Source organism: Xenopus laevis, chromosome 9_10L (assembly GCF_017654675.1).
Source record: "Xenopus laevis strain J_2021 chromosome 9_10L, Xenopus_laevis_v10.1, whole genome shotgun sequence".
Taxonomy (NCBI): Eukaryota; Metazoa; Chordata; class Amphibia; order Anura; family Pipidae; genus Xenopus; species Xenopus laevis.
In genome coordinates, this window is record NC_054387.1 from 131483998 (window position 1) to 131511375 (window position 27378).

A 27378-nucleotide genomic window follows, 5' to 3' on the forward strand; every position below is an offset into this window, starting at 1 on the left:
GCATGAACAAAAACAGACTTACTTACTAGGGAAGCACACTGCAGGAGGGGCTTTACCCTGGAGCTCACCCTAGAGTATAATTATTTTCATTCTGGGCTCTACCTACAGGAGCACACGCAAGGGTCTCAACTGAAAGGCGCACTCTAGAACCTGTATTTTGTAGTCTTCATCTGTATTAAGTAAGAGTGGAGGAAGCGATGTCTGCCCCCGTTCAGGACAAATAAAAAACTGATAAGAGGAAGTGGAGATCAGGAAGAGGAGGAGCTGCAGGATTCTGTTTGTCGTGCCTCCAGACGGGAGAACATTAACCCCCAGACTTCCTGCACTGACAGGTAGGGCCATCCACATAATGAAGAGGCACTCCCACCCCTCATTTCAGCCTAGCCCAGGGGTCCCCAACCTTTTATAACCTGTGAGCCACATTCAAATGCAAAAAGAGTTGGGGAGCAACACATGCATGAAAAAGTACCTGTAGACGACAAAAAGGGCTGTGATTGGCTATTTGGTAGCACCTATATGGACTTGCAGCCTACAGGAGGTTCTGTTTGGCAGCGCACCTGATTTTTATGCATCCAAAACTTGCCTAAAAACCAGGAATTCAAAAATAAGCAGCTGCTTTGATGCCACTGAGAGCAACATCCAAGGGGTTGGAGAGCAACATGTTGCTCGTGAGCTATTGTTTGGGGATCACTGGCCTAGACTCTCAACAGTAAGCATCTTCTAAGTTGCTTAGAATTGTCCATTCTATAACATACTAACAGTTAACTTAAAGGTGAACCACCCCTTTAAATGCCCCTAGAATAATAAATTCCATTGAATTGGGGGGGGGACACATCCAAGTTCCCAGAGTTTGGCACAGCCCCACACCTCCCATACCGTTTGCTGATCACACACGCTGTACTTGGCTCTGGGGAGGGGTCACCCTAAGGTGCTGTGTTTCACTTCTTCTCTATCACCCGCCCTCTCCCCACCCTCCTGCCGAATGTTCCCTCAGTTACCAGCAAGTTCCTCTGCACATTCCCAACCACTGATTCCCTGGTGCCACTTCTCTACACTCAGCACATGGGAGGCAACAGCAGCAACAACAACAAACCGTGAGTGGGACTGTGCCGTGTCCTTCCTCTCTCTGTCCCCCCATCATTGTCATTTTTTATTCTGTCAGTGGGGGGGGGCATTCTCTCTCTCTAACTACCCATTGGGGTGTAACCACCGCTTAGCATACAGCACATCACCCCTAATCTCACCCATCTAGCCTTTGCTTTCTCATTATCACATGGAGCACTAACACCTCACTAATATCTCACTAACACCTCACTTATATCTCACTAACACCTCACTAATTTCTCACTCATACTTTTCTAATATCTCACGTATCACCTTGTGGCTCTGATACACAATCCCAGGGGTATGTGCTCAATGGCTGCTTTATTAACCCTTGAGTTTCCAACTGTTGCCACTGATCAGTCGCAGGAATAGTAAGACGCCTTCAACCAGGTTATTTCCACTGTTGTAGAAATGTGCCTGTGTTCAAACTAATTGTGTGCTATATATATATATATATATAATAGGTTTCCCAGGGGGCTGTATGTTGGAGTGCTGGGGTAAATTTCTTTTAAAATATATATATATAATCCTCCACCGAAGAAGCTGCACTCACAGGACTTATCTCAAAGATATAAATGCTTTATTCAGAAACTAACATTTTGGCTGCAACTCAGCCTTTTATCAAATATATAATTATCTAGACAAAAAAAACGCACCAAACAGGTCTTTGTATAGTGTCAAAAAAAAAAAAAATGTATTATCAACATTGTAATGATAATACATTTTTGTTTTTTTTGACACATACAAAGACCTGTTTGGTGCGTTTTTTTTGTCTAGATAATTATACTGTTGATACAAACCAGCACACAGGCACTGGACATTCATATATATATATATATATATATATATATATATATATATATATATATATATATATATATATATATATATATATATATATATATATTTCCAGAATGAACCAGCAACACAGGTTTTTTTCATTAGAAGAGTGTATTTAGTATATAAGTAAAGCATGTTCCAGCCATTATTATATGTAATACACAAAAGCCATGAATATCCTGTAAATTATATCCTTATAAACGGTGAGTTCTGATGTCATCAGTTATAAACGGTGAGTTCTGATGTCATTTCTGTCACATGACTCACTGATATTAGAAGTTACCTCGGAGTTCCATGACCTGTATAAAAACACTCTGCCTCCTCTGTAACTTATAATATCCTTATATTTTACAAGAGGGGGTACTTTATTCACTATATATACTCACTATATATACTTACTGTATTTGTTTGCAGTCCCAGCATGTCACGGGAGGTCTCTGTACGTTTCCACAAGTTGGAAGAAGATATCACCTGCTCCGTGTGTCTCAGCCAACTTACTGATCCAGTATCCATCACCTGCGGCCACACCTTCTGTAAGAACTGCATTGTCTCGTGTTGGGACACCCCACAACTATTGGGCTACCGCTGCCCCGAATGCAGGAAGGTTTGTCCCAAAGATCAGCTGATTTCTGTCCACAGGCTGAAGAATCTGATCGCAAAGGTCCAGCTGGTGATGAGAGAAGAGCAGGCCAAGCAGGTAAGTGATAGAGGAGGGGCACATATTATTATTATTAACTTGTATTTATAGTGCGCCAACATATTGCACAGCGCCGTAAAGTAAATGTATTTATACAACTAAATTACATACATAGAACATATGGAGTTACATACTGTACATAACGACCAATACACGGCCATTGCTATTATAAGTGTTCAGTACGACACTTGGAAAAGCAACTTCTAATTTCAATTGATTTTTTTCTCTCATTAAAGGAGACCCCAGCCTGTGCCGTTCCACTGGTTTATACAGACAGTCGTGGGCACCTGCAGTTGGATGAAACCAATGTACAAAGCTGTTTTCTGGACAGCGATGTAGCAGATTACCCCGTGTGCCTCATATGTGTGATCGGAGAGAAACGCCGGGGCAAATCCTTTCTCTTGAACTACATCATGAGGGCCCTGTCCTGCCAGGTAATATAATGGAGCTTCTCCTTATAGTCAGGCATGCGTTTGATTGGAGCTGCCCAAAGCACTGACTGATAAAATAATAGGAAGTGTAATAACTAAACTCCTGCTGAGACGGCTGTCTATAGGGCAGTGCAAGTGGGGTAACTCACACCCCAGAGAATATCAGATTTATGCAGAAGATCAGTCCTACACTTGTCTTTACTATGGAGGTGCCGCAGCTTTAAAGGAATTGTTCAGTATAAAAATAAAAACTGGGTAAATAGATAGTCTGTGCAAAATAAAAAATGTTTCTAATATAGTTAGTTAGGCAAAAATGTAATGTATAAAGGCTGGAGTGACTGGATGTGTAACATAATAGCCAGAACACTACTTCCTGCTTTGCAGCTCTCTAACTCTGAGTTAGTCAGTGACTATAAAGGTAAGGGCACATGCCAAGATTCGGGGAGATTAGTCGCCCAGCGACTAATCTCCCCGAACTCTGTCCCCTGCCTTCCCGCTGGCTAGAATGTTAATCGCCGGCGGGATGGCACTCGGAGCGCTTCTTTTTCCGAAGTTGCCTCACGAGGAAGCTTCGGAAAACGAAGCGCTCCGACTGCCATCCCACCGGCGATTTACATTTGTCACCTGGTCGACTAATCTCCCTGAATCTGAGCATGTGTCTCTTCCCTAAGGGGAGCCACATGGGACATAACCGTTCAATGAGTTTGCAATTGATTCTCAGCATTCAGTTCAGATTCAAAAGCAACAGTTATGGCCCATGTGCCTCTGTCTCAAGTCAATCTGATTGGTTACTGCCTGGTAACCAATAAGTGGAAAGCAAGAGAGCTGCAAAGCAGGAAGTAGTGTTCTGGCTATTATGTCACTCCAGCCTTTATACATTACATTTTAGCCTAACTAACTATATTAGAATTTTTTTTATTTTGTACAGCCTATCTATTTACCTAGTTTTTATTTTACACTGAACTTTTCCTTTGTGGGGTGTAGTATGACAAGATGATGGAGGGCTGTCCAGTCTGTAATGTTCAGCTCTTGATGATGATGATGGAGTCCTGTCAGGGGCCACAAGGTCTTCCTATGAAATGGGCAGGGTTTGGGCAGACGACGAGCGAGTCACGGATGTGCCCAGGAGGTTGAATAGGAACCCATGGGTGATTATAGTAACCCGCTACTATTCCATAAATCGATTAATGTCAGACATATCTGAACTTGTGACTAGGAAAGGGTAAAAGTTCAGTTAATGAAGATAAACATAAGGGTGTGTAAGTGACTGGCAGAATCAGGTGAGTAACCCAAGGGAATGTGAGACTGGGAAATCCACTCTGATCACAAGGGACATGACCATAAACAGGAGAAATATTTGTAGGTCTTGGTATAAAACCCTTATGGGTGTCAGGTGCTTAAAGGGATCCTGTCATCGGAAAACATGTTTTTTTCAAAACGCATCAGTTAATAGTGCTACTCCAGCAGAATTCTGCACTGAAATCCATTTCTCAAAAGAGCAAACTGATTTTTTTATATTCAATTTTGAAATCTGACATGGGGCTAGACATTTTGTCAATTTCCCAGCTGCCCCTGGTCATGTGACTTGTGCCTGCACTTTAGGAGAGAAATGCTTTCTGGCAGGCTGCTGTGTTTCCTTCTCAATGTAACTGAATGTGTCTCAGTGGGACATGGGTTTTTACTATTGAGTGTTGTTCTTATATCTACCAGGCAGCTGTTATCTTGTGTTAGGGAGCTGCTATCTGGTTACCTTCCCATTGTTCTGTTGTTTGGCTGCTGGGGGGGGAGAGGGAGGGGTGATATTACTCCAACTTGCAGTACAGCAGTAAAGAGTGATTGAAGTTTATCAGAGCACAAGTCACATGACTTGGGGCAGCTGGGAAATTGACAATATGTCTAGCCCCATGTCAGAATTCAAAATTGAATATAAAAAACTCTGTTTCTTCTACGTCCCTCCATGTCAGTACACATGGGGCATTGCCCCTCCCAGACCTGGAGGTAGGACCTATAACATAGCCAATCAAAATGAATCATGACCTATAAGACCACATGACCTCCTCCTCACCAGTTATTTTTTGTCCTACTGGACAGGGAGGTAGGATCTCCCTCCTCACTTTTTATTTTTTGTTGAATTTTGAGAGAAATCAAACACAGTTTTTGTTTTTTGTTTTTCTTTTGCATTTTCTTTTTGTTTATTTATTTATTTATTTTTTACCTCTGTGTAGACACAGAGGGATGATTCCCAGGTAATGGAGAAGATTTTACCTGATGCCTCAAGATGCATAATCTGTAAATTATCGCTTATTGGGAAGAAATGCAGGTGTGGGCATACCCATGGTCCTAGCCCTGTGCTAAAACAGCCCCCCTGCTATATGCCCAGCGAGGCACAAGATTCAATCTAGTGCTTTTTTGGGAACAAACACAGGTGTGGGCTTCCCACATTATTACCTGTGAGCCTTTTGTTTTTTCTTCTGTATTTTTATTTATTTATTTATTTATTTTTGCTTATTTTTTACCTCTGTGTGGACACAGAGGGATGATTCCCAGGTAACGGAGAAGAATTTACCTGATGCCTCAAGACGCATAATCTGTAAATTATGGCTTATTGGGAAGAAGTGCAGGTGTGGGCATACCCATGGTCCTAGCCCTGTGCTAAAACAGCCCCCCTGCTATATGCCCAGCGAGGCACAAGATTCAATCTAGTGCTTTTTTGGGAACAGACACAGGTGTGGGCTTCCACATTGTTACCTGTGAGATTTTTGGCCTCCCCTTTTCTTTTGAGTTATGTGAGACTTTACAGAACTCTACAGAACTTCTGCAAAAGGGCCGTGGGTATGCATATGGGCTAGTTATAACTGCCTGAAGCTGCTGAGTATGATTCTTCATTATCTACTGTGTGTAGTGCACTGGGAAGTCTGCATGCTAATTGGCTAATTATGTCCCTCAGCTGAGAGCTATTGGGGCTTTGGCTGGAGTTTCCATCCAGCTAATTTATTAATTTATTGCCTTTTATTACACTGGAGGCTTGCACTGCTGAAGCAGTATGGTAGCCCCTTCCTTACATTGAGTCTGCTCAGTGCTGTAACCTGATGTCATTGGGCCCCACATCAAATTCATTTTAGGGCCCCTAACATATCCAGAGGTTGTGCTTTTTTACCAATACGTATTGAAATTGCTCTTTATTTGGGCCTCATGGGTCCCTATACCTTTTGGGCCCACCTGCAGCCACAGGGTCTGCTTCCTCTTTAGTTACGCCCCTGAGTCTGCTCCTTAGAAGCAGTCTGCCACCAAGGATCTGTCTGGATTATTCCTACTGTCTAGCGCATATTATCTGGTTAGGTGCCTGTATTCCTCTGACTTCTTGTATAGTTGTCATCTGAGGTCTTAGGTTTGTGAGCCCGAGTTCTCTGCGCAGACACAGTAGGCAAGTGTGCTCTTATTACACCTTGTATTTCCAGGACCAGCTAGGGGTTTGTTCTGCTGTAGCAGCATTGTGCCCCATTTTTTCCTATGATGTTTCCACACTTAACAGGCAGTGTTCCGAGTTATATGGTGTCTTTTTGTGTGATGTTGGCCTTCTCTTAGATATTCTATTCCCATCTGGACTGGTGGCTTTTGTTGGGAGCTCAGTTGTAGTTATACTACATCTACTGAGTTTTTGTGACGGTAGGTTTCCCTTCTTTAATTGTTGGTAGATTAAAGGGCACTTACTGTTATGTCTATTGGCACCTTAACATGCTTGTAGTCTATGGCCCTTTGTGTGGCCTCGGGCATCTCGCCAGGGAGCTGGGTTTGTGTGGCCTCTAGCTTTCATTATGGTCCTTGGCTTGGGTTAGAGCCCTTGTTTTGGTCCATGGCTTTTTACCATGGTCCTCGGCTCCTGGGTCTGCTGGCCTTTTACAAGGGCCCTTGTTCTGCTGGCCTGTTGCATGAGCCTTTGGCTCATGTGGTCTTTTACCCTTGGCGCATTTGTTTGGTTGTCCTTTTACCTGGGTTATTATGGCTACGGACCTGTTTTCATGGCCCTTAACTTAGGTGCTTGCTTGCCTTTTACCAGGGTTCTTGGGCTGTTGGCCTTTTCTGTGGCCCCTGGCTAAGGGGGCTGCTAGTTTTTATTATAGTCCTTGTGGGCTTGTGGCCGCCAGTCTTGGCTGTGACCTATGGTGCATAGGTCACCAGCCAGGCTGTGGCGGCTGATAGGCATGGTTACTATTCTTGCTGTGGCCCTTGGTGGGCATGTCTGTTTGCCTTGCGGCAATCCTTGGCAGGACAACAGCCATTGGTTTTGTCTTGTCTGCAATCCTTGCAGGTATGGTTCTGGTTACACCAGCAGTAGGCATGATTGACTATTTGGTTGGATCTAGCATGGGTTGTACCATCAGCTGGTGTTTGCTCTGAGTTTCACAGCCCATAGCTAATTTTGTTGCTGATTGGTATTCAGCAGCTGATGTTGGTCATATGTTGGCTTACAGCTAACCTTTTCTTCTGCCTTACATGCATTGTTTTTGGTCTTGTATGCCACTGCTTATTATCAATAAGGCTGGCTTGTGGACCAGGATTTTGCAAGTTCAACAACTGACGTGCTCCGTTGTTGCATGTATGGAAATTGACTTTTGTGTCAGGTGCCAGTGCAGTTGGTTACCTTGTCCCTAAGGGTGGCATTCACAATAGCTGGCTTATTTACTATTGCTTGTGTATTCAAATTCCACTCTGTTTTTTTGCAAACACTTCAGCTGACGGGCATCTTGGCCTGCTAGGGTGACAATGGCCTTGCACATCTATGTTGGAATACATAATAGCTGGCTGGTCCACCACTGGTTGCATGTATGGTGGCTGGCTCTCTGCCAGTGGATTGTGCATCATTGCTGTTTGGTACCAGTTTTTGTAGGCTATAAGCTTCTGGCATGCCTGATTTTGGATTGTGCTCCCAGCTGTTGGCTGGTTCAGTAGCTTCTATGTATGGTCACAGGTTTGGTTCAGTTTTTGCATAAACTGTATCATTGTGCAGCTTGAGCTGTAGTGGCCTCGGCTTTTGTGGGTGTTTTCTAGAACTGTAATTGGCTTGGGTCCAATTGCTTGCTTGTGTAGCAGTTGACTGGGGCAACAGCATATTTTACTGGTAGATGGCTTTAAGTCACATTGGTTGGTTCAGCAGCTTATCCTTGTGCTGTTGTATACCCAGTTTAGATTTGGTGGTTGGTGGAGCTACTGGGCTGTACCAGCATGGCTCTACAATGGTTACAATGATATGCTGATTTATGATAACCCAGAGTTGGTGTTCATTTAGTTAAGTCTTCATTAGGTATTATTAGCATGGAGTTAGTGGATCTTGGACTGATCTCTGGTGTAGAGGTGACTCCGGTCAGCACTGGTTTGAGCTGCTTCCATTAAGATGCAGGACCAGGCTAATGTGGGCCAAGTCTTTTTAGGGCCACTTGCTATTGCTGAGGATCGTGTATTTCTCCAGCACTGGTGATAGATGCATTCAAGTTGTGTTTAGTTTCTGATCTGATTGATTTCCTGGTGGTTTCTAGGGTGTTTTAGTTCTGAGATGGCTATTGCCATCATTCTGGTTTTGTCCTAAGGCACCTTTTTTGTTTTAACAGTTGCAGGATTTTTGTTCTTCCCCAGGTGGGGTTTTGTCAGATAACCATATTGCAGGTATCCCTCTAGTCACTGAGGGAACCTTTTTAAACAGAATATGTTTATTCTTAATCTGCAATGCTTGATCCTCAAGTACCGGTCTCTGTAATTTTGTGGTTGATTTTGTAGCTCTTGTTAATCGTTTACCATGTCCTAGGACATGTTGTTCTTGTGCCTTTTATCTACCCTTTTCAGGAGATATACATTTATCAGCTCCCCTGTTGGATGGATGTGATGCTGGCCTTTTCTCAGGGCCTCCTTAGCATCAGTTTGGTTTTTGCATTATGTTGGTTATTCCCACCCCTTGTTTTCGGTGCATGGCTTGGTAGATCCCATGTGTACTGACATGGAGGGACGTAGAAGAAATAGAGAATTTTACTTACCTACTTGACGTAAATTCCTTTTCTTCTAGTCCCGACATGTCAGTACATGGTTTCCCATCCCAATTATTTATTTTGGTTACTGTACTGCTATGGCAAAAGTATAACTGTGGTGAGGAGGAAGTCATGTGGTCTTATAGGTCATGATTGATTTTGATTGGCTATGTTATAGGTCCTACCTCCAGGTCTGGGAGGGGCAATGCCCATGTGTACTGACATGTCGGGACTAGAAGAAAAGGAATTTACGTCAAGTAGGTAAGTAAAATTCTCTATTTGCTCTTTTGAGAAATGGATTTAAGTGCAGAATTCTGCTGGAGCAGCACTATTAACTGATTCATTTTGAAAAAAAAATGTTTTTTTCCCATAACAGTATCCCTTTAATCTGGATGCCCTTCACCTGCCCATCAGCTCTGGCATTCAGTGTAGATAAGAACCAGTAGCTCACTGATTAAAGTAAAGTTTAGGGCAGAATAAACTACAAATTCGCTTATTGTTGACTTCAATCAATGAGCAACTGGTTCTTTTCTACACAAACAGGGGAAAGAGACGTCTCAGCTTGTAAAGGGAATGACAGTTTGGTTTAAATGGTCACCCATAGCCACCCTGGGTAACGTTCCTCTAAGTATTACAGTCATGGTGAACTCACCACATGCGTAAGTGACATCCATTTAGCCGGGTACCATACTAGGGGGCAGATTTATTAAGGGTTCAATTGAAAAATCAAATTTTTTTTAGTGTCAAAACTGTCAAATTCGACTAGGGAATTATCCAAATTTCATTCAAGTTTGTAAGAAAAATTTGAATCCGATTTCCGAGATATATCATACTCTGGCCCTTTAAGAGCTTGAATTCTACTATTAGTCACCTAAAACCTGCCGAATTCATGTATAAGTTAATGGGAAATGTCCAGGGACCAATTTGCAGATGTTCGTAACCTTCCTGACATTCTAGTTTTTTTTTGCGGAAGAAAAACTTGAATCTAGTTTGGTCGAATTTGAATCGAATATCAGTGCTACTTTTTATTGCTCATTTTTCTATTCAGGCTTTCTCCTTATTATATTCCAGTATTTTATTTGAATCAATGCCGGTTGCTAGGGTAATGTGGTCCCTAGCAAGGAGACTGCTGAAACTGCAAACTGGGGAGCTGCAGAATGACTCAAAAACTACAAATAATAACAAATTAAGACCAATTGCAAATTGTCTCAGAATATCCATCTCTACATTTTACTAACAGTTAATCTAAAGGTGAAGAATCGCTTTAAGATGAACAACTACGTCACAGTCATCCCATATCTGGCCAGTCCTACGCTTAATTTTCATCTGATTCATTAAGAATTCTATTGCTTCATTATACATTTTATAAGAGGAATAAGTTTTACCTGCAACTTACTTGCTGCTTTTAAGGTTAAAACTCCCAAACTTGGCTGCCCTTTTATTGGCCACCAGTGGGATCACCTGACTATAGCTGGGAAAACAGTTCCTAATGTATCAAATGACTGTGATGTAGTTGTTCAGCTTCAATATATTGCATTATATGGACAAACAATCCCTGTTTTGTTTAAAGGGTAAGGCGTTTTTAGTCGCTTAAGGCACAAAATGTCCTAAATATATTATTATTGGGAGTACAGAGGACTCTTGTATTTGTCTGTATGAATTTGTGCTCACAGCCTCTTTGCACCCCCCTAAATGTTTTTAAAAATTATTGGTGAGCACAACTTTCCCTTGTTTGCTTTAGTTTCATTTATCCTAAAAGGTGGCAGAGGCCAGAGACTGGCAGAGGTGGATGAGCCAAGCGGCAGCATCAGTTACAGACTGGAGGAGTGACAGTGTCTGAAGGGGAAGCCTATTAAAAGAGAAGGAAAGCTACAAAGCAGTTTATTGCCAATAGATCCTCAATAGTACAAGCTATAACACTATATTTATTCTGCAGAATGCTTTTCCATACCTGAGTAAAGAGCTTTAGAAGCTCTCTTTTTATTTAAGATAGCAGCTGCCTTATTAGCTTGGTGTGACATCACTTCCTGCCTCTTTCTGCTCACTCATAGCTCTGAGCTCAGATTACAGCAGAGAGGAGGGAGGGAGAGAGAGGAGCAAACTGAGCATGCTCAAGCCCAAGCCCTGGAGGTTTAAGCTGAAAACAGTTAGTCTGATACAGAAGCCCATGAGTACACAATAGAAGGAAAGAAATGTGCTGTTTCTTTTGACAGAGGACTCAGAGCAGAATTACTTTGAGGGTTTACTGGTGTATTTATATAGACCTTTCTGATAAAGCTTACTTACTTTTAGCCTTTCCTTCTCCTTTAAAGGAGAAGGAAAGCTCCAAGACAGTTTATTGCCAAGAGATTAGCCACAATAGTACAAGCTAGAACTCTATATTAATTCTGCAGAATGCTTTACCATACCTGAGTAAACAGCTCTAGACACTGTCTCTGTTTGTTTAGGATAGCAGCTGCCATATTAGCTTGATGTGACATCACTTCCTGCCTTAGTCTCTCCCTGCTCACTCATATCTCTGAGCTCAGATTACAGCAGTGAGGGGAGGAGGGAGGGGAGAGAGGAGCAAACTGAGCATGCTCAAGCCCTAGCCCTGGAGGTTTAAGCTGAAAACAGGAAGTCTGATACAGAAGCCCATGAGTACACAATAGAAGGAAAGAAATGTGGTGTTTCTTTTGACAGAGGACTCAGAGCAGCATTACTTTGAGGGTTTACTGGTGTATTTATATAGACCTTTCTGATAAAGTTTATGTAGTTTTAGCATTTAATATACAGTTATAGGAGTCAAACCATCATATGATGTAAGAAAACATGTTATTGAGTTATTGAGTCACTAGGGCTCATTTATCAACACTGGGCAAATTTGCCCATGGGCAGTTACCTATAGCAACCAATCAGTAATTAGCTGTTTAAAGCCAGCTGCAAGCAGAACAATGAATGCAGTCATTTGATTGGTTGCCATGGGTTACTGCTCATGGGCAAATTTGCCCAGTGTTGATAAATGACCCCCATTGAGTTTCTTTTTAGCCACAAACATGGGCCGGGGACAGGAATACAAAGTGCATTGAAAATACCATCACGTGCAGATACACCCAAAGCTCTTAGAGGCACATTAATCAAAGGTCGAATTTCGAAGTCATGTGAGTTTTTAAACACTCCCCTAAATTTGAAATTCGACCAATCGAAATTTGTTTTGAAAAATCGCATTTTTCAAACTCGGATGAATTAAATCGACCCGAAAACTCGAATCGAATTCAATTTGAATTTAAAAAAACTCGAATGTCAAGAAGGCTGCAAACAACTCTAAATTGATCCCTGAATGTCTCCCAGTGACTTAAACAGCAATTCGGCAGGTTTTAGGTGGCAAATAGTCAACGTTTTTAAAAGACCAGAGTATGATAAATCTCGAAAATCAAATTCAAATTTTTAAAAAAACTTTGAATCAAATTTGAATAACTCCCTAGCTGAATTTGACAGTTTTGACCATAAAAATTTCAAAAATTCGATTTTCGAATTTTCAATTGGACCCTTGATAAATCTGCCGCTTAGTAGTGTAAATAGTTGTAAAATGTTGTGATGTCCTTGGGCACCTTCAATGGCCATATCTATACCCCACCCTGAGACTGCAAACCCCTCATATCTGTACCCCTGGAACTATAGCAGGGTGACACCCCAATGTTTCTATATATCTGTAACCTTGTTATGAGCTAAGGGGGCCCAGTCTGAAGGTCAGTTAGGGGGAGATTTGGGGTGAGTGGTTATTTGTACCCTGGGTACCCCTGGAACTATAGCAGGGTGACACCCCAATGTTTCTATATATCTGTAACCTTGTTATGAGCTAAGGGGCCCAGTCTTAAGGTCAGTTAGGGGGAGATTTGGGGTGATTGCTCATTTGTACCCTGGGTACCCCTGGAACTATAGCAGGGTGACTGTTACCCCAATGTTTCTATATATCTGTAACCTAGTTATGAGCTAAGGGGGCCCAGTCTGAAGGTCAGTTAGGGGGAGATTTGGGGTGAGTGATTATTTGTACCCTGGGTACCCCTGGAACTATAGCAGGGTGACACCCCAATGTTTCTATATATCTGTAACCTTGTTATGAGCTAAGGGAGCCCAGTCTGAAGGTCAGTTAGGGGGAGATTTGGGGTGAGTGATTATTTGTACCCTGGGTACCCCTGGGACTATAGCAGGATGACTGTTACCCCAATGTTTCTATATATCTGTAACCTTGTTATGAGCTAAGGGGGCCCAGTCTGAAGGTCAGTTAGGGGGAGTTTTGGGGTGAGTGATTATTTGTACCCTGGGTACCCCTGGAACTATAGCAGGGTGACACCCCAATGTTTCTATATATCTGTTACCTTGTTATGAGCTAAGGGGGCCCAGTCTGAAGGTCAGTTAGGGGGAGATTTGGGGTGAGTGATTATTTGTACCCTGGGTACCCCTGGAACTATAGCAGGGTGACTGTTACCCCAATGTTTCTATATATCTGTAACCTCGTTATGAGCTAAGGGGGCCCAGCCTGAAGGTCAGTTAGGGGGAGATTTGGGGTGAGTGCTTATTTGTACCCTGGGTACCCCTGGAACTATAGCAGGGTGACACCCCAATGTTTCTATATATCTGTAACCTTGTTATGAGCTAAGGGGGTCCAGCCTGAAGGCCAGCTAGGGGGAGATTTGGGGTAAGTGCTTATTTGTGCCCTGGGTACCCCTGGAACTATAGCAGGGTGACTGTTACCCCAATGTTTCTATATATCTGTAACCTTGTTATGAGCTAAGGGGGCCCAGTCTGAAGGTCAGTTAGGGGGAGATTTGGGGTGAGGGCTTATTTGTACCCTGGGTACCCCTGGAACTATAGCAGGGTGACTGTTACCCCAATGTTTCTATATATCTGTAACCTTGTTATGAGCTAAGGGGACCCAGTCTGAAGGTCAGTTAGGGGGAGTTTTGGGGTGAGTGATTATTTGTACCCTGGGTACCCCTGGAACTATAGCAGGGTGACACCCCAATGTTTCTATATATCTGTAACCTTGTTATGAGCTAAGGGGGCCCAGTCTGAAGGTCAGTTAGGGGGAGATTTGGGGTGAGTGATTATTTGTACCCTGGGTACCCCTGGAACTATAGCAGGGTGACTGTTACCCCAATGTTTCTATATATCTGTAACCTCGTTATGAGCTAAGGGGGCACAGCCTGAAGGTCAGTTAGGGGGAGATTTGGGGTGAGTGCTTATTTGTACCCTGGGTACCCCTGGAACTATAGCAGGGTGACACCCCAATGTTTCTATATATCTGTAACCTTGTTATGAGCTAAGGGGGTCCAGCCTGAAGGCCAGCTAGGGGGAGATTTGGGGTAAGTGCTTATTTGTGCCCTGGGTACCCCTGGAACTATAGCAGGGTGACACCCCAATGTTTCTATATATCTGTAACCTTGTTATGAGCTAAGGGGGCCCAGTCTGAAGGTCAGTTAGGGGGAGATTTGGGGTGATTGCTCATTTGTACCCTGGGTACCCCTGGAACTATAGCAGGGTGACTGTTACCCCAATGTTTCTATATATCTGTAACCTTGTTATGAGCTAAGGGGGCCCAGTCTGAAGGTCAGTTAGGGGGAGATTTGGGGTGAGTGCTTATTTGTACCCTGGGTACCCCTGGAACTATAGCAGGGTGACACCCCAATGTTCTATATATCTGTAACCTTGTTATGAGCTAAGGGGGTCCAGCCTGAAGGTCAGTTAGGGGGAGATTTGGGGTAAGTGCTTATTTGGACCCTGGGTACCCCTGGAACTATAGCAGGGTGACACCCCAATGTTTCTATATATCTGTAACCTTGTTATGAGCTAAGGGGGCCCAGTCTGAAGGCCAGTTAGGGGGAAATTTGGGGTGAGTGTTTATTTGTACCCTGGGTACCCCTGGAACTATAGCAGGGTGACACCCCAATATTTCTATATATCTGTAACCTTGTTATGAGCTAAGGGAGCCCAGTCTGAAGGTCAGTTAGGGGGAGATTTGGGGTAAGTGCTTATTTGTGCCCTGGGTACCCCTGGAACTATAGCAGGGTGACTAATAGATCAGTAAAAAAAACAGGGATGAGTCCTGAAGCATTTTTGATATAAGGGATGATAGTCTGAGGGGGGAATTAAAAAAAAGTCAGTGACATTATCAGAATATAATCCATAATATTTCTCCGTCTCTAACATATTGTGCAGCCATTTTTGCTGACAGCACCTCTTCACCAGTAGAAAGTGAACGTCCTTCAGTCTGTTCTCCCTGGGGCTGTCTGTCTGTCAGTTTCCAGGCTGTGAGTAGGCTCTGGATCTGTCCTGTGTAACAGGCTCCTGCAGTATCAGTTGGCCGAGGTCGCTTTATGAAGAGCCTGTAATGCATTTCATAGCGTGACACAAAATAATAATAGAGATTAGCTCTTATCAGTTTTCTGACTTGCTCTTATCTTTGCTTGTTGAATTTCCGCATCTCTGCTGTGAATAACTAACTTGAAGTTTGCATTTAGGCAAAGTATATTCATCACGGTGTATTTTCCAGTTGCAGCAATAATGTTACCCAGCAGCCCCCAGACTAAAAATGCACATTCATTCCATTAATCCAATGACAAATATATTAAAAATGAACAATTTTTTTTTTTTTTTTAAAGGAAAGGGGCGAGCCAATCAGCTTTGGAGCAGAGGATGAGCCTCTGTGTGGATTTAAATGGGAAGCGGGTACAGAAAGCATCACCCAGGGGATCTGGATCTGGAACAAGCCGTTCATTCTAGAACACAATGGAGAAAAGGTGAGACAGAAACAGAATTTGGATTCCAGTCCATAGAATATCCTCTCTGCTTCAATCTCTGGATCTGTCCTATCTAGGGACGAGTGATTTTTTTTGTGTCGCGTTTCGCTGCGGAAATGACGCCCATACATTTCAATGGGAGAAAAAAAATGAAGCGCATCAACAAAAAAATTGTCGCCCATTGAGTCTATTTTTCGCCGGCGGCAAATTTTGGCAAAGTGAAATGGGTTAAATTCAACCCATCACTGGTCCTGTCTGACATATGGGGACATAGATATGATGGGCTTCTGAAATACTTCTGAGGTATTGGGGGGTCACACTGTGCCGGGAGTATCAGCAGACACAGCTCCTTCCTCTCCAGAATGGAGACATTTCCAGATTCCTGAGGAGGCCTCTAATAATCCATTTTTTCGAGGTAAAGTCCAGAATCGGAAATTAATCAAATAAATGATGAAATATACAAAATCAAAAAAAAAAGCAAAATGTTATTAAAAAATGATCTCTTACCAGGGTAACCCCCTGTCCAAGGGTTTTTGGTAAAATATAGAGCATTCAAATGTAGTAAGAGTCATCCTGTAGTAAAGCCGTAGCCAAAAATGTTTATTAAAAGGAAAAAAATCTTTATTAGGACATAAGCCTAACACGTTTCGTGCCTGAGGTGGCTACTAGCCTATAAGTAAGTGCCCACCTCAGGCACGAAACGCGTTAGGCTTACACATGTTCTAAAAATGATTATTTTCCTTTGTTAGAATTTGAATGCTCTGTATTTTCCCTCTAATAATCCCTTTCACTGTCTTAAATCAACACTAATGAACATGGTGGGTATATTATCTGTTATATAAGATTGTGTAAGTCATTAGTGTGGGGTAACACAGATATTTATGGCCGTGCTCTTCTTTGGCTCTTCCCATTGCAGATGGTCGTGTTTGTGTTGGACACAGAGGGCTCCCTGGATACTGGGGGTTCAAGATACATTTGCCTGAAATTGTCTGCATTATCCATGATCCTCAGCTCCTACCTGGTAGGTCACTGCCTCCCCCCTCATGTCATTTACTACTCCGGGGGGCTGGACTTTCCACTAACATGCAACTCATTAATATTCATGTGTCAAAGTCTGGTGCAGTAAAGTAGCGCTGTACATATTAATCTGGCTCAATGTACACAGGGCACAAGACCCCTGCACTTGCCTTACTTAGGCAACTGGTAAGTATAAGCCTCTGGATCCGCCTACACTGCTGAATGTGCCTGGTATACAATGTGCCCTTAAAGGAGAACTAAACCCTAAAAATAAATATGGTTAAAAATGGCATATTTTCTATAGTGAACTTATTGCACGAGGCTAAAGTTTGAGCTTGTCAATAGCAGCAATGATCCAGGACTTCAAACTTGTCACAGGGGGTCACCATCTTGGAAAGTGTCTGTGACACTCACATGCTCAGTGGGCTCTGATTGGCTGTTGAGAAGCTAAGCTTAGGGCTCGTCACTAATTATCCAGCAGAAAATGAGCTTCCCTGGCTGTAATATAAGCTGATGCTACAGGTTTGCTGATTATTACATTCTGATGCTAATTGCACTGGTTTCTGTGCTGCCATGTAGTAATTATGTGTATTAATTACTAATCAGCCTTATATTGTGACATTTCTATTCTATGTGTACTGTATATTGTGAGTGGCTCCCTAAGCTCAGTAAGTGACAGCAGCACAGAGCATGTGCAGTGAATCAGCAGAAAAGAAGATGGGGAGCTACTGGGGCATCTTTGGAGACATAGATCTTTACTGCTAAAGGGCTGTGGTTGCCTTGGGCTGGTACAGAAGCACAAAACATCATGTACAACATTTCTAGCTACTTTAGTTAGGCTTTAGTTCTCCTTTAAAGGGATTTCAGGGGGAATCTCACACACATTTCACAGCCATTAAGGGTGGACATACACGATTAGATCTTAACCCAATAAGCCCACTAACAGCAGGACGATATTGGATTAATCCGAACGATCGGCCCTGGGACCGAACAATTGGATTAAAATGATACAAATGGGAGCCGACGGGTCGTAGGTCCAAATCAACTAGCCAATGCGGTCCTGGATCAAAGAAAAAATCAAACTTGCCCGATCGATATCTGCCTGATTTTTGGCCTGATATCAATCAGGGGGATCTGTCGGAAGCCCCCGCGATCAGGAAAATAAGATGGTGAATCAATAAACAAGAAGAGTCAGAAGGCGCACTCCCAGCCAAAGAAATGTGAGGTGCGATACTTACGGGAATCCCCAACAGACTCACCATAATAGACGTGATATTCTTACTGCCTTTTCTTTCTTGTATATTTTTCCCTGATGAAGACCTTACCGGTCGAAACGCGTAGGGCTATGCTTAAAGGGCTGATATAGGCAGCTTTAATTTGATCATCTATGGCCACCTGTCAGGAGCAAATCTGGGCATGTAACAGCACAGTGAAAGGGCAAAATAATGGTTTTGTTTATATTTTGGTCTTTTTTTCAGATTTTCAATGTGAACTCAAGCCTGAAAACAACAGAACTCGATTATCTGGAGGTGAGAAGGCAAAGGGAAGGGCTGAGAGAAACATAAATATGATTATGAATCTTGTAACTTTCTCATATGAAATCAGCAGAGATAAGGGGAAATAGTCCTTCCTTACTTGCACTGCATCTGGGCACAAGCTACATGGGGACGGACATTTATCAAAGGTCGAATTTCAAATTCATGTTTCATGAGTTTTTTGAAACTCCCTTAAATTCGAATGAATTCGACTTGGGGGAATTTATTAAAAAAAAAAAAAATCAAAATTTTTTAAACTCGATTAGAATTCGATCAAACTTGATTCGAGTTTTTTCTCCTAAAAAATCTTGAACGTCAGGAGGGCCGCAAACATCTTCAAATTGATCCCTGGACCTCTCCCGTTGACTTATACTGTAATTCAACAGCTTTTAGGTGGTGAATGGCCAAATTCTAAAGGCCAGGATATGATAATAATCTTGAAAATCGAATTTGAATTTTTAAAAAAAAAAAAAAAAACTTGAATCGAGTTTGGATAATTCCCTAGTTGAATTTGACCATAAAAAAATTCGAATTTGAATTTTCAATTCGACCCTTAATAAATCTGCCCCTAGTGTAAAGCAGCCAATGGAGGTTTTGTGTTACTCTTGAGTCGCCATACAGCTTGGCCAATTTCAACAATCTGGGCATCTACAGCCAGTCGGGGGGCACTCAAAGCGATAAACTACAAATTTTTCCTTGCATAAATTTAGTAAATTAAAGGGATACTGTCATGGGGAAAAAAAAAATTCAAAATGAATCAGTTAATAGTGCTGCTCTAGCAGAATTCTGCACTGAAATCCATTTCTCAAAAGAGCAAACAGATTTGTTTATATTCAATTTTGAAATCTAACATGGGGCTAGACATTTTGTCAATTTCCCAGCTGCCCCAAGTCATGTGACTTGTGCTCTGATAAACTTCAATCACTCTTTACTGCTTTACTGCAAGTTAAAGTGATATCACCCCCCTCCCTTTTCCCCCCCCCAGCAGCCAAACAAAAGAACAATGGGAAGGTAACCAGATAGCAGCTCCCTAACACAAGATAACAGCTGCCTGGTAGATCTAAGAACAACACTCAATAGTAAAAACCCATGTCTCACTGAGACACATTCAGTTACATTGAGAAGGAAAAACAGCAGCCTGCCAGAAAGCATTTCTCTCCTAAAGTGCAGGCACAAGTCACATGACCAGGGGCAGCTGGGAAATTGACAATATGTCTAGCCCCATGTCAGATTTCAAAACTGAATATAAAAAAATCTGTTTGCTCTTTTGAGAAATGGATTTCAGTGCAGGATTCTGCTGGAGCAGCACTATTAACTGATGCGTGTTGAAAAAAACATGTTTTCCGATGACAGTATCCCTTTAAGTAAGCGAAGAGGAGCTGCAGCTCCCGGTTGTAACCGAAATGATCATCACAATGCAACGTATCCTGCCCTTCCACCCGCAGGTTGGTCTGTTGGCCGGCCGTACTGATTGGCAGCTGAGTTGCCGCCTTCAGTCTAATACTTTATTCTATTGTTTTCAGATGTATCTTCATGTGGCAGAACTAGCCGGGAAATCTTTTGAGCTGCAGTATTTACAGGTAAAGGAACGATTGTGCAAGACTCCTTAGTGTCCTTGTAAAACACAAATTCTCTATCATTCTCTGTCGGTTTTCGGCTGAAACCTCACATTCCTGCGACAATCATATGAAGCAAAAAAATTTTTTTTTCAGTTTTCCTGTCCCTAATTTGCATATGCAAATCTGAATTGGGTTTGGTATTCGGCTGAATCTTTCATGAAGGATTCTGGGATTCGGCCGAATCCCAAAAAGTGGATTTGGTGCATCCCTACAACAGACAACACTGAGGGGCGCATTTATTAAAGGGGAACTATCGCAAAAACAAAAATGTATTATTAGCTTCAGCATACTGAAGTGAGAAACTAAATGCAATCAATGAAATATTCTGTATTGTTTCTGAAATAATCACGTTTATCTTCACTATTCCTCTCTCAGCATCTGTTTCTCTTCATTCTGTCTTCATGCAGCAGTTGGGTGTCAGTTAGATCCAATATATCTTATAGGGGGGCTCCTTTTGCCTAGAAGATGTATTAGAGCTCACTCTATTAAACTCACCAGACATCATGTCTCTCTACATGCAGGATTTGTGCAAAAGGCAGTTATTTTGTTACATTTTTGTATATACTGGAATTTGAGTGAGCTCTAATACATCTGCTAGGAAAGGAGCCCCCCTATAAGATATATTGGATCTAACTGTCAGTGAATATCTGACACCCAACTGCTGAATGAAGACAGAATGAAGAGAAACAGATGCTGAGAGAGGAATAGTGAAGATAAACGTGATTATTTCAGAAACAGTGCAGCATTTTTAATTGATTGCATTTAAAAAGTTTCTTACTTCAGTATGAGGAAGCTTATATTAAATTTTCATTTTCACGATAGTTCCCCTTTAACATTGGAGACAAACATCAATGTGACAACCAATTAGATGGGAACAGTCACGTACAAGTTAGAAAACAAAAGCAAAGATCTGCTTGGTTGTAATTGGCAATATCAGTGGTGATGTTAGTTTCCAGTGCTAATAAATCTGCCCCTATATAGGGATGTGACCCAGTAAAGGATTATATACAGTCTGTTTGGCTTCATCTTTACCTTTGAATACATAGTCTCCTGTGTAATGTCCACGTGTGTTTTGAGTCCCAGTTGCCATGAGTTTGCCTTTATGTGTTCCAGCACCTGGATATACTGATCAGAGATTGGTTTGATTCAGAGAAATGTCGCAGAGAAGACGCCCAATCATATATCAACCGCGAGACTGAGGTATGTACTTCCATATCTGAGACGCTGTATCTCAACCGTTGGGTTGGAATTAGGGATTTGTTGATTCTTGACTAGGAGTGTGGTTGTCCAATCACATATGCACTCAGATGCTCATTTACATACAGAGAACATTCTGTCTCCACCCCCTTATCCCCCCCCCATCATTGCTGGCTGGGCACTAGTTGGGCAACATCGACTGCAGAGCTCACCATGTGCATGACCATCCCAAATGGCAAGAGATAGGGAGGCACATTTATCAAAAGTCAAATTTCGAATTCATGTCTTTTTTAAAGCTCCCATGAACTCGAAATGTATTATAAAAATCTAATTTTTTTAACTCGGGTGAATAGTATAGACCCGAAAACTCGAATCAAATGTGAATCGAATAAACTCGATTTAAAGTTTTTTTTCTCCGAAAAAAACTCGAAGGCTGCAGACAACTCCAAAATGATCCCTGGACGTCTCCCATTGACTTAAGCATCAATTGGGCAAGTTTTAGGTGGCGAATACTTGAATTCCAGTTCTTAAAGGGCCAGGATATGATAAATCTCGAAAATTTAATTCAGATTTTTTTTAAAAAAAACTCTTATCGAATTTGAACTCTGGATCAATTAGGCAGGTTAAAATCGAGTACAAAAGGTTGAACTTGATGGACGTGTGTCTTTTTTCAACCTAACTTACTATGTAACTATGAATAACTCTCTAGTTGAATTTGACAGTTTTGACCATAAAAAACCTAAAAAATTCGAATTTCGAATTTTTTAATTCGACCCTTGATAAATCTGCCCCTTAGTACTAGGTCTACAAAAGGCAAAGTTTTGCAAGCTGGGCCCCCTTTGTAAATGGGTAAGAAAGCGCCTCTTATTTTAAAGGAATGTAAAATTAATGAGGGGGCTATTCTAAGAAATTGTGCACTGTACATTCATCATTTATTTTTTTTAGATTCCAAGATATTAAGGGATACATGTGCTGTTAATATGAATGAATTTTGTTACAACAGCGCCACCTGCTGGTCAGTTTCAGACCAGTCTGACCACCAAGTAGTCAAGGAAGTTGTCAGACTTGGTGGTCAGACTGGTGGAAAAATGACCAGCAGGTGGCGCTGCTGTAACAAAATTCATTCATATTAACAGCACATGTATCCTTTTATATCTTGGAATCTAAAAAAAATAATGAATGTAAAATACAAAAGTGCTTAGAATAGCCCCCTCATTAATTTTACATTCACTTATTTCAAAGGTTTACTTATCCTTTAAGCACAAATACACATGGTCTGAAACTTTTCCCAACTGCAACTCCCATCATTCTTTAGCCACCCAGTCGTTCAGTCTGCAGGCTGATCCTGATTGGATCTTGCAGTTTTTTTCCATCCACTGGGGTGGTCAGATTGCACTCAGTCATAGCGCTTGACCTGGAGACTGACCGGTCATGTTCCCATTAGAATCAGCATACGTAGGTCATTGGAATTATTGGATTAAAAGTGAGCAACCCAACCTAGAGCTTTTTTTAAGTGTGATGACTATAATGAACTGACTGCAACTGTTTTTTTTTTTCCTAAAAGAGGTTGAGAAAGAAATCTGAATATCCCTGTGTGTTAAACACCCTGAGAAGCCCATCAGTGAGCTGCTGCCTCTTGCCCCACCCAGGAAAAAGACTGATGGGAGTCAGCGAGGGAAGGCTTTCAGGTAACACTCACCTCTAGTAAACATTGCTCTTCCTTTTCTTTCCCAAAATATTGTTACTAGATTTCCAATGGCTTTCAGTCTCCACCAATCCTCAAAACTGCACCAGCCCCCCAAAAATCCATTCCTACAGATTGGTACCCCACTGCTTATAATTACTCCCCATTACACACACAATAAGGTTAAAGGAAAACTATACCCCCCAAACAATGTAGGTCTCTATTAAAAGATACTGAGTAAAACAGCTCATGTGTAAAACCCTGCTTCATGTAAATAAACCATTTTCAGAATAATATACTTTTCTAGTAGTATGTGCCATTGGGTAATCATAAATAGAAAATTGCCATTTTAAAAAATAAGGGCCGCCCCCTGAGATCGTAAGATTCACTGTGCACACATACAAACCACATGTAAGGTCACATGAGCCAATTAACAGACAGAGTTCTGCCTTTTGCTTCCTCGCTTCTTCCTGTTACAGTTAGAGCTGCAGTATTTCTGGTCAGGTGATCTCTTCCTGTTACAGTTAGAGCTGCAGTATTTCTGGTCAGGTGATCTCTTCCTGTTACAGTTAGAGCTGCAGTATTTCTGGTCAGGTGATCTCTGAGGCAGCACAGATAGAGTCACGAAATGGTGGTTCAAGGCAAGAGATGTAAAAGGGCAATATTTATCTAAATATATATTCCAGTTTGGTAAGATTCTTTAATATGTCATTCAATTTGATATAAACTATCTGTTGCTTAAGTATTCATTTTGGGGGTATAGTTTTCCTTTAAGGCCATTGGAATGTTCACATGCAATGTTTCAGGACACTGGCCACCCTACTCTACATATTCCCATAGGACTTGTGATATTCCATCTTGCTTATCTTTACAGACATGGATGATGATTTCAGGAACCACCTTCAAAACTACATAACGGACCTTGTGCAAGGCATCTGGCGCCACATCAAAACTGATATCTGTGGGGATAAAGTGACCTGTGCCCAACTGGAGAGAAAATTAAAGGTGTGTGTGTGGCCACTCCATTTATTTCTAGTACAGAATTGCTGTTTCTTATTGCTCTTTTGTATCCAGGACCGCCATCAAAAATCACAGGTCCCCAACAGCAACATTTTCTGGGTCCCAGCCCAAGCCCCACCCCAGATCCTATCCCCACACCACCGTAAAAAGTCCACACAGACATCAGCCCTTAAAACGGTAACCCCCCCCCACACACACAAGTTGGTGGTCAGGGCCCCTTATAAGTTAAAAAAAATAGCAGCCAGGGTCAAACATAAAAGTTTTGGTGTCAGGGCCCACCTGCCAGGGCCCTCCATAAAAGTTTTTTTAAAAAAAAATGGTGGTCAGGGCCCTCCTACAAGTAAAAACAAAAACATTGGTGGTCATAGAATATTTTTAAAAAACCATTGGTGGCCAAGTGGTTTAATAAAAAAAAAAAACACATTGGTGTTTAGTGGTGTTTAGTGGTGTTTAGCTGTTCTTCAGCTTCTTTGTTACTTTCGCGGTTTCGGGTCTTCAGCTTTGGCTACTTTCGTGGCTTTGAGTCGTTTTAGATCTACAACTTCAGGTCTTTTCGCTGCTTCGGGTCTTCAGCTTCTACTACTTTCGCGGCTTCGGCTCACTTTGCGACTTCGGGACTTCAGCAATTTGGGACATTTTGCGGCGCATCACTTCCTCGCTGGTAAGTGGGGCCTGGCTAATTCGAAAAGTGTAGCACAGCCGGGCCCCTCTTGAGGCCAGGCCCGGTACAGTTGTATCCCCTACGCCTGATGGTGGCCCTGATTGTAACTGAGACAACATCCATAGTACAGGTTTCCCCATCACACTAATTGGTTCCTGACATCTCACATGCATCTGGCTAGGCAAAAAACTGACAGTTTGGTTCAGGTCCTGAAAATTGACATTAACACTGTTTCTTTGTAGGAATGTGTGGACCTATTGCAGAAAGAGCAATACAGATTTGCCTCCCCATTGCAGGTAAGAAGCCATATGTTCTGTTTCAGTCTGTGCCCTTAGATTCTTCTGCCCGCCCAGGTGTATAGATAAGGGCACTGTGCCAGTTTACCTTGTCTGTCTTTACGGGTGGGAGGGGCTACAGGGGACAGGATTGGCTGCTTGTTTGAAGCCCGCACAGGGTCGGACTGGGGGGCCCGGGGCCCACCGGGACTACTGTCCAGGGCCCCTTCCGCCCCCTACTGCGACGCACCGAGTGCGCGCACACAAAGGTGGCGCTTGGCGCACCAGCGTGAAAACGCCTGGCGCATGCGCAGAAGGCGTTGCGCTGATCGGCGCTGCGGGAAGCAAACTTTTTTAAAGATATCTGGAGAGGTGTCTGGCCCGGCGGGGGCCCATTAAGGGTCGGGGCCCACCGGGTATTTTCCCGGTGTCCGGCCGGGCCAGTCCGACACTGAGTCCACAGATCACAGCACTGGGCACCTTGACAGAATGGGGCAGATTTATCAAGGGTCGAATTGAAAATTAGAAATTAGAATTTTTTGAGTTCTTTTATGTGTCAATTGTGTATGTATTCGATTTTCTAAATTTATCATACTCTGGCCATTTAAGAACTTGAACTCGACTATTCGCCACCTAAAACCTAGCGATTTGTTGTTAAAGTCAACGGGAGAGGTCCAGGGATCGATTTGGAGTTGTTTGCAGCCTTCCTGACATGCAAGGTTTTTTTTTTAGAGAAAAGAACTCAAATTAAGTTTTTAAAATTTAATTGGATTCTAGTTTTCCGGTCAATCCTAAAATTCGATTTTTATAATAGATTTCGATTGGTCGAATTTGAGTTCATGGGAGTTAGGAAAAACTCTTCTTCCTCCTTAGATGTTCTTCACATTTGAAAACCACAAGAATATGAGCAGAGTTGAAGGGGAATTCCGGAAACACATGGATAATCTGGTAAGCGGCTTATCATGAACTTCTTAGGTACTTACCTGAGCACTATTTTATTATGCAAAAACTGTTTTTTCCCCACTGGGCTAACAGAGCTCACATTCTGGGTCGGAGAACTACATCCCCCCAATCCTTGGAAGCGCTAGACCACCCTCACTGAGAGGACATGACATGGCTCACACAACCTACAACTTCAGTAGGGGAAAACATTGAGGAGTGTTTGAACCAATCAACAGCTAGTTAGAGAGTTTAAGGGGCAGATTTATTAATTGTTGAATTCAAAATTAGAATTTTTGATTTTTTTTTTATGGTCAAAACTCTCAAATTTGAATTGTGAATAATCCAAACTCAATTAGAATTTTAATTAGAAATTTGAGCTTTATCAAACCTTGCCCCTTTAAAAATGTGGAATTCAGCTATTCGCCACCTAAAACCCGCCGAGTTCATGTATAAGTCAATGGGAAAGGTCCAGTGACCAACTTGAAGATGTCACTAGCCTTCCTGACATTCACGTTTTTTTCGGAGAATTCGAATTTGATTCGAGTTTTCAGGTCAGTAATATTTGTTCGAGTTTTAGATATTCGTTTTTCTTATTAAATAACCCCCCAATCGAATTTCAAGTATAATCGAAATGTAATAGTTTAAAATAATTTCACATGAATTTGAAATTCGACCATTGATAAATGTGCCTCTCTATGTTGACAAGACTAGAAGCAAATGGACGATTTGAGTAGGACTGCCATGTCCAATACCAACAATGAAAGTGTAAAAGTCTACATTCCCTGTGATCATTACCACTTCCACTCTTTATCCTCCTGCTCATACACCGTCCTTTAGCTTCCTGTCTGTTTACACACTTCCTGCACTTTGCTTCCTGTTGCTATGCCACGCCTCTTCCCTCAGCTTCCACTTCCTGTCCTGGATTTGTTTTAGCCTTAATTCCTCCTCCTTTTGCTATTTTTCAGGCCCCAGCCAGTTCTTCTCCTTTCAAGATTGTGGGAGTGAAACCCAGCAAGATGAGGTACATGACCAGTGAAGCTGCCGCCCATTTTCTCTCTGTCTATGAAGAATCAATTAAAGACGATGACAGTCAAGACCGGCAGCTGCTGATGGATGAAATGAAATCCGTTTTGCTTGAAGCAGAGGAAAAATTTAACACTGAATACTCCAAACGGTTCAAGAAGTGCACCATAGGGATTGGCTGCGCTGTGGGGGGTGGTGTTTTAAGCTTGGCAGGAGGCGTGGCTGGAGCTGTGGTAGCTGGAACAGTACTGGCGGCTGCGGCTGCGGTGGGCGGTACTGCTGCGGTGCTGATTACAGGGGCTGTGGGAGGCACGGTGACATTGGGAGCCATTGCAAACAAAAAAACAGAAACAAAGCGCTAAACAACAGAAGAGGGAGGAGACGGGTCAGGAACGGACACACAGCAGCTGGTGGAACCGTAACATCCATTAAAGGAAAAGGAAAGGTTAACATTAAGTAAGCTTTATCAGAAAGGTCTATATAAATATACCAGTAACCCTCAAAGTAATGCTGTTCTCTGTCAAAAGAAACACAGCA

At 42.3% G+C, this 27378-nt stretch overlaps 1 protein-coding gene across 1 annotated transcript; it reads left to right on the forward strand.

Annotated features, from left to right (window-relative positions):
* Nucleotides 1-27341, forward strand: LOC108703962 (RING finger protein 112-like). The gene is made up of 14 exons (XM_041576702.1): nt 1-332; nt 995-1094; nt 2359-2641; nt 2878-3075; nt 15731-15868; nt 16785-16889; nt 18364-18414; nt 19944-20000; nt 21153-21239; nt 22801-22924; nt 23795-23925; nt 24844-24897; nt 25750-25824; nt 26784-27341. Exons 2-14 carry the CDS (start codon nt 1063-1065, stop codon nt 27201-27203), a joined length of 1755 nt encoding a protein of 584 aa, XP_041432636.1. The 5' UTR covers nt 1-332; nt 995-1062; the 3' UTR covers nt 27204-27341.
* Nucleotides 27342-27378: the final 37 nt, after the last annotated feature.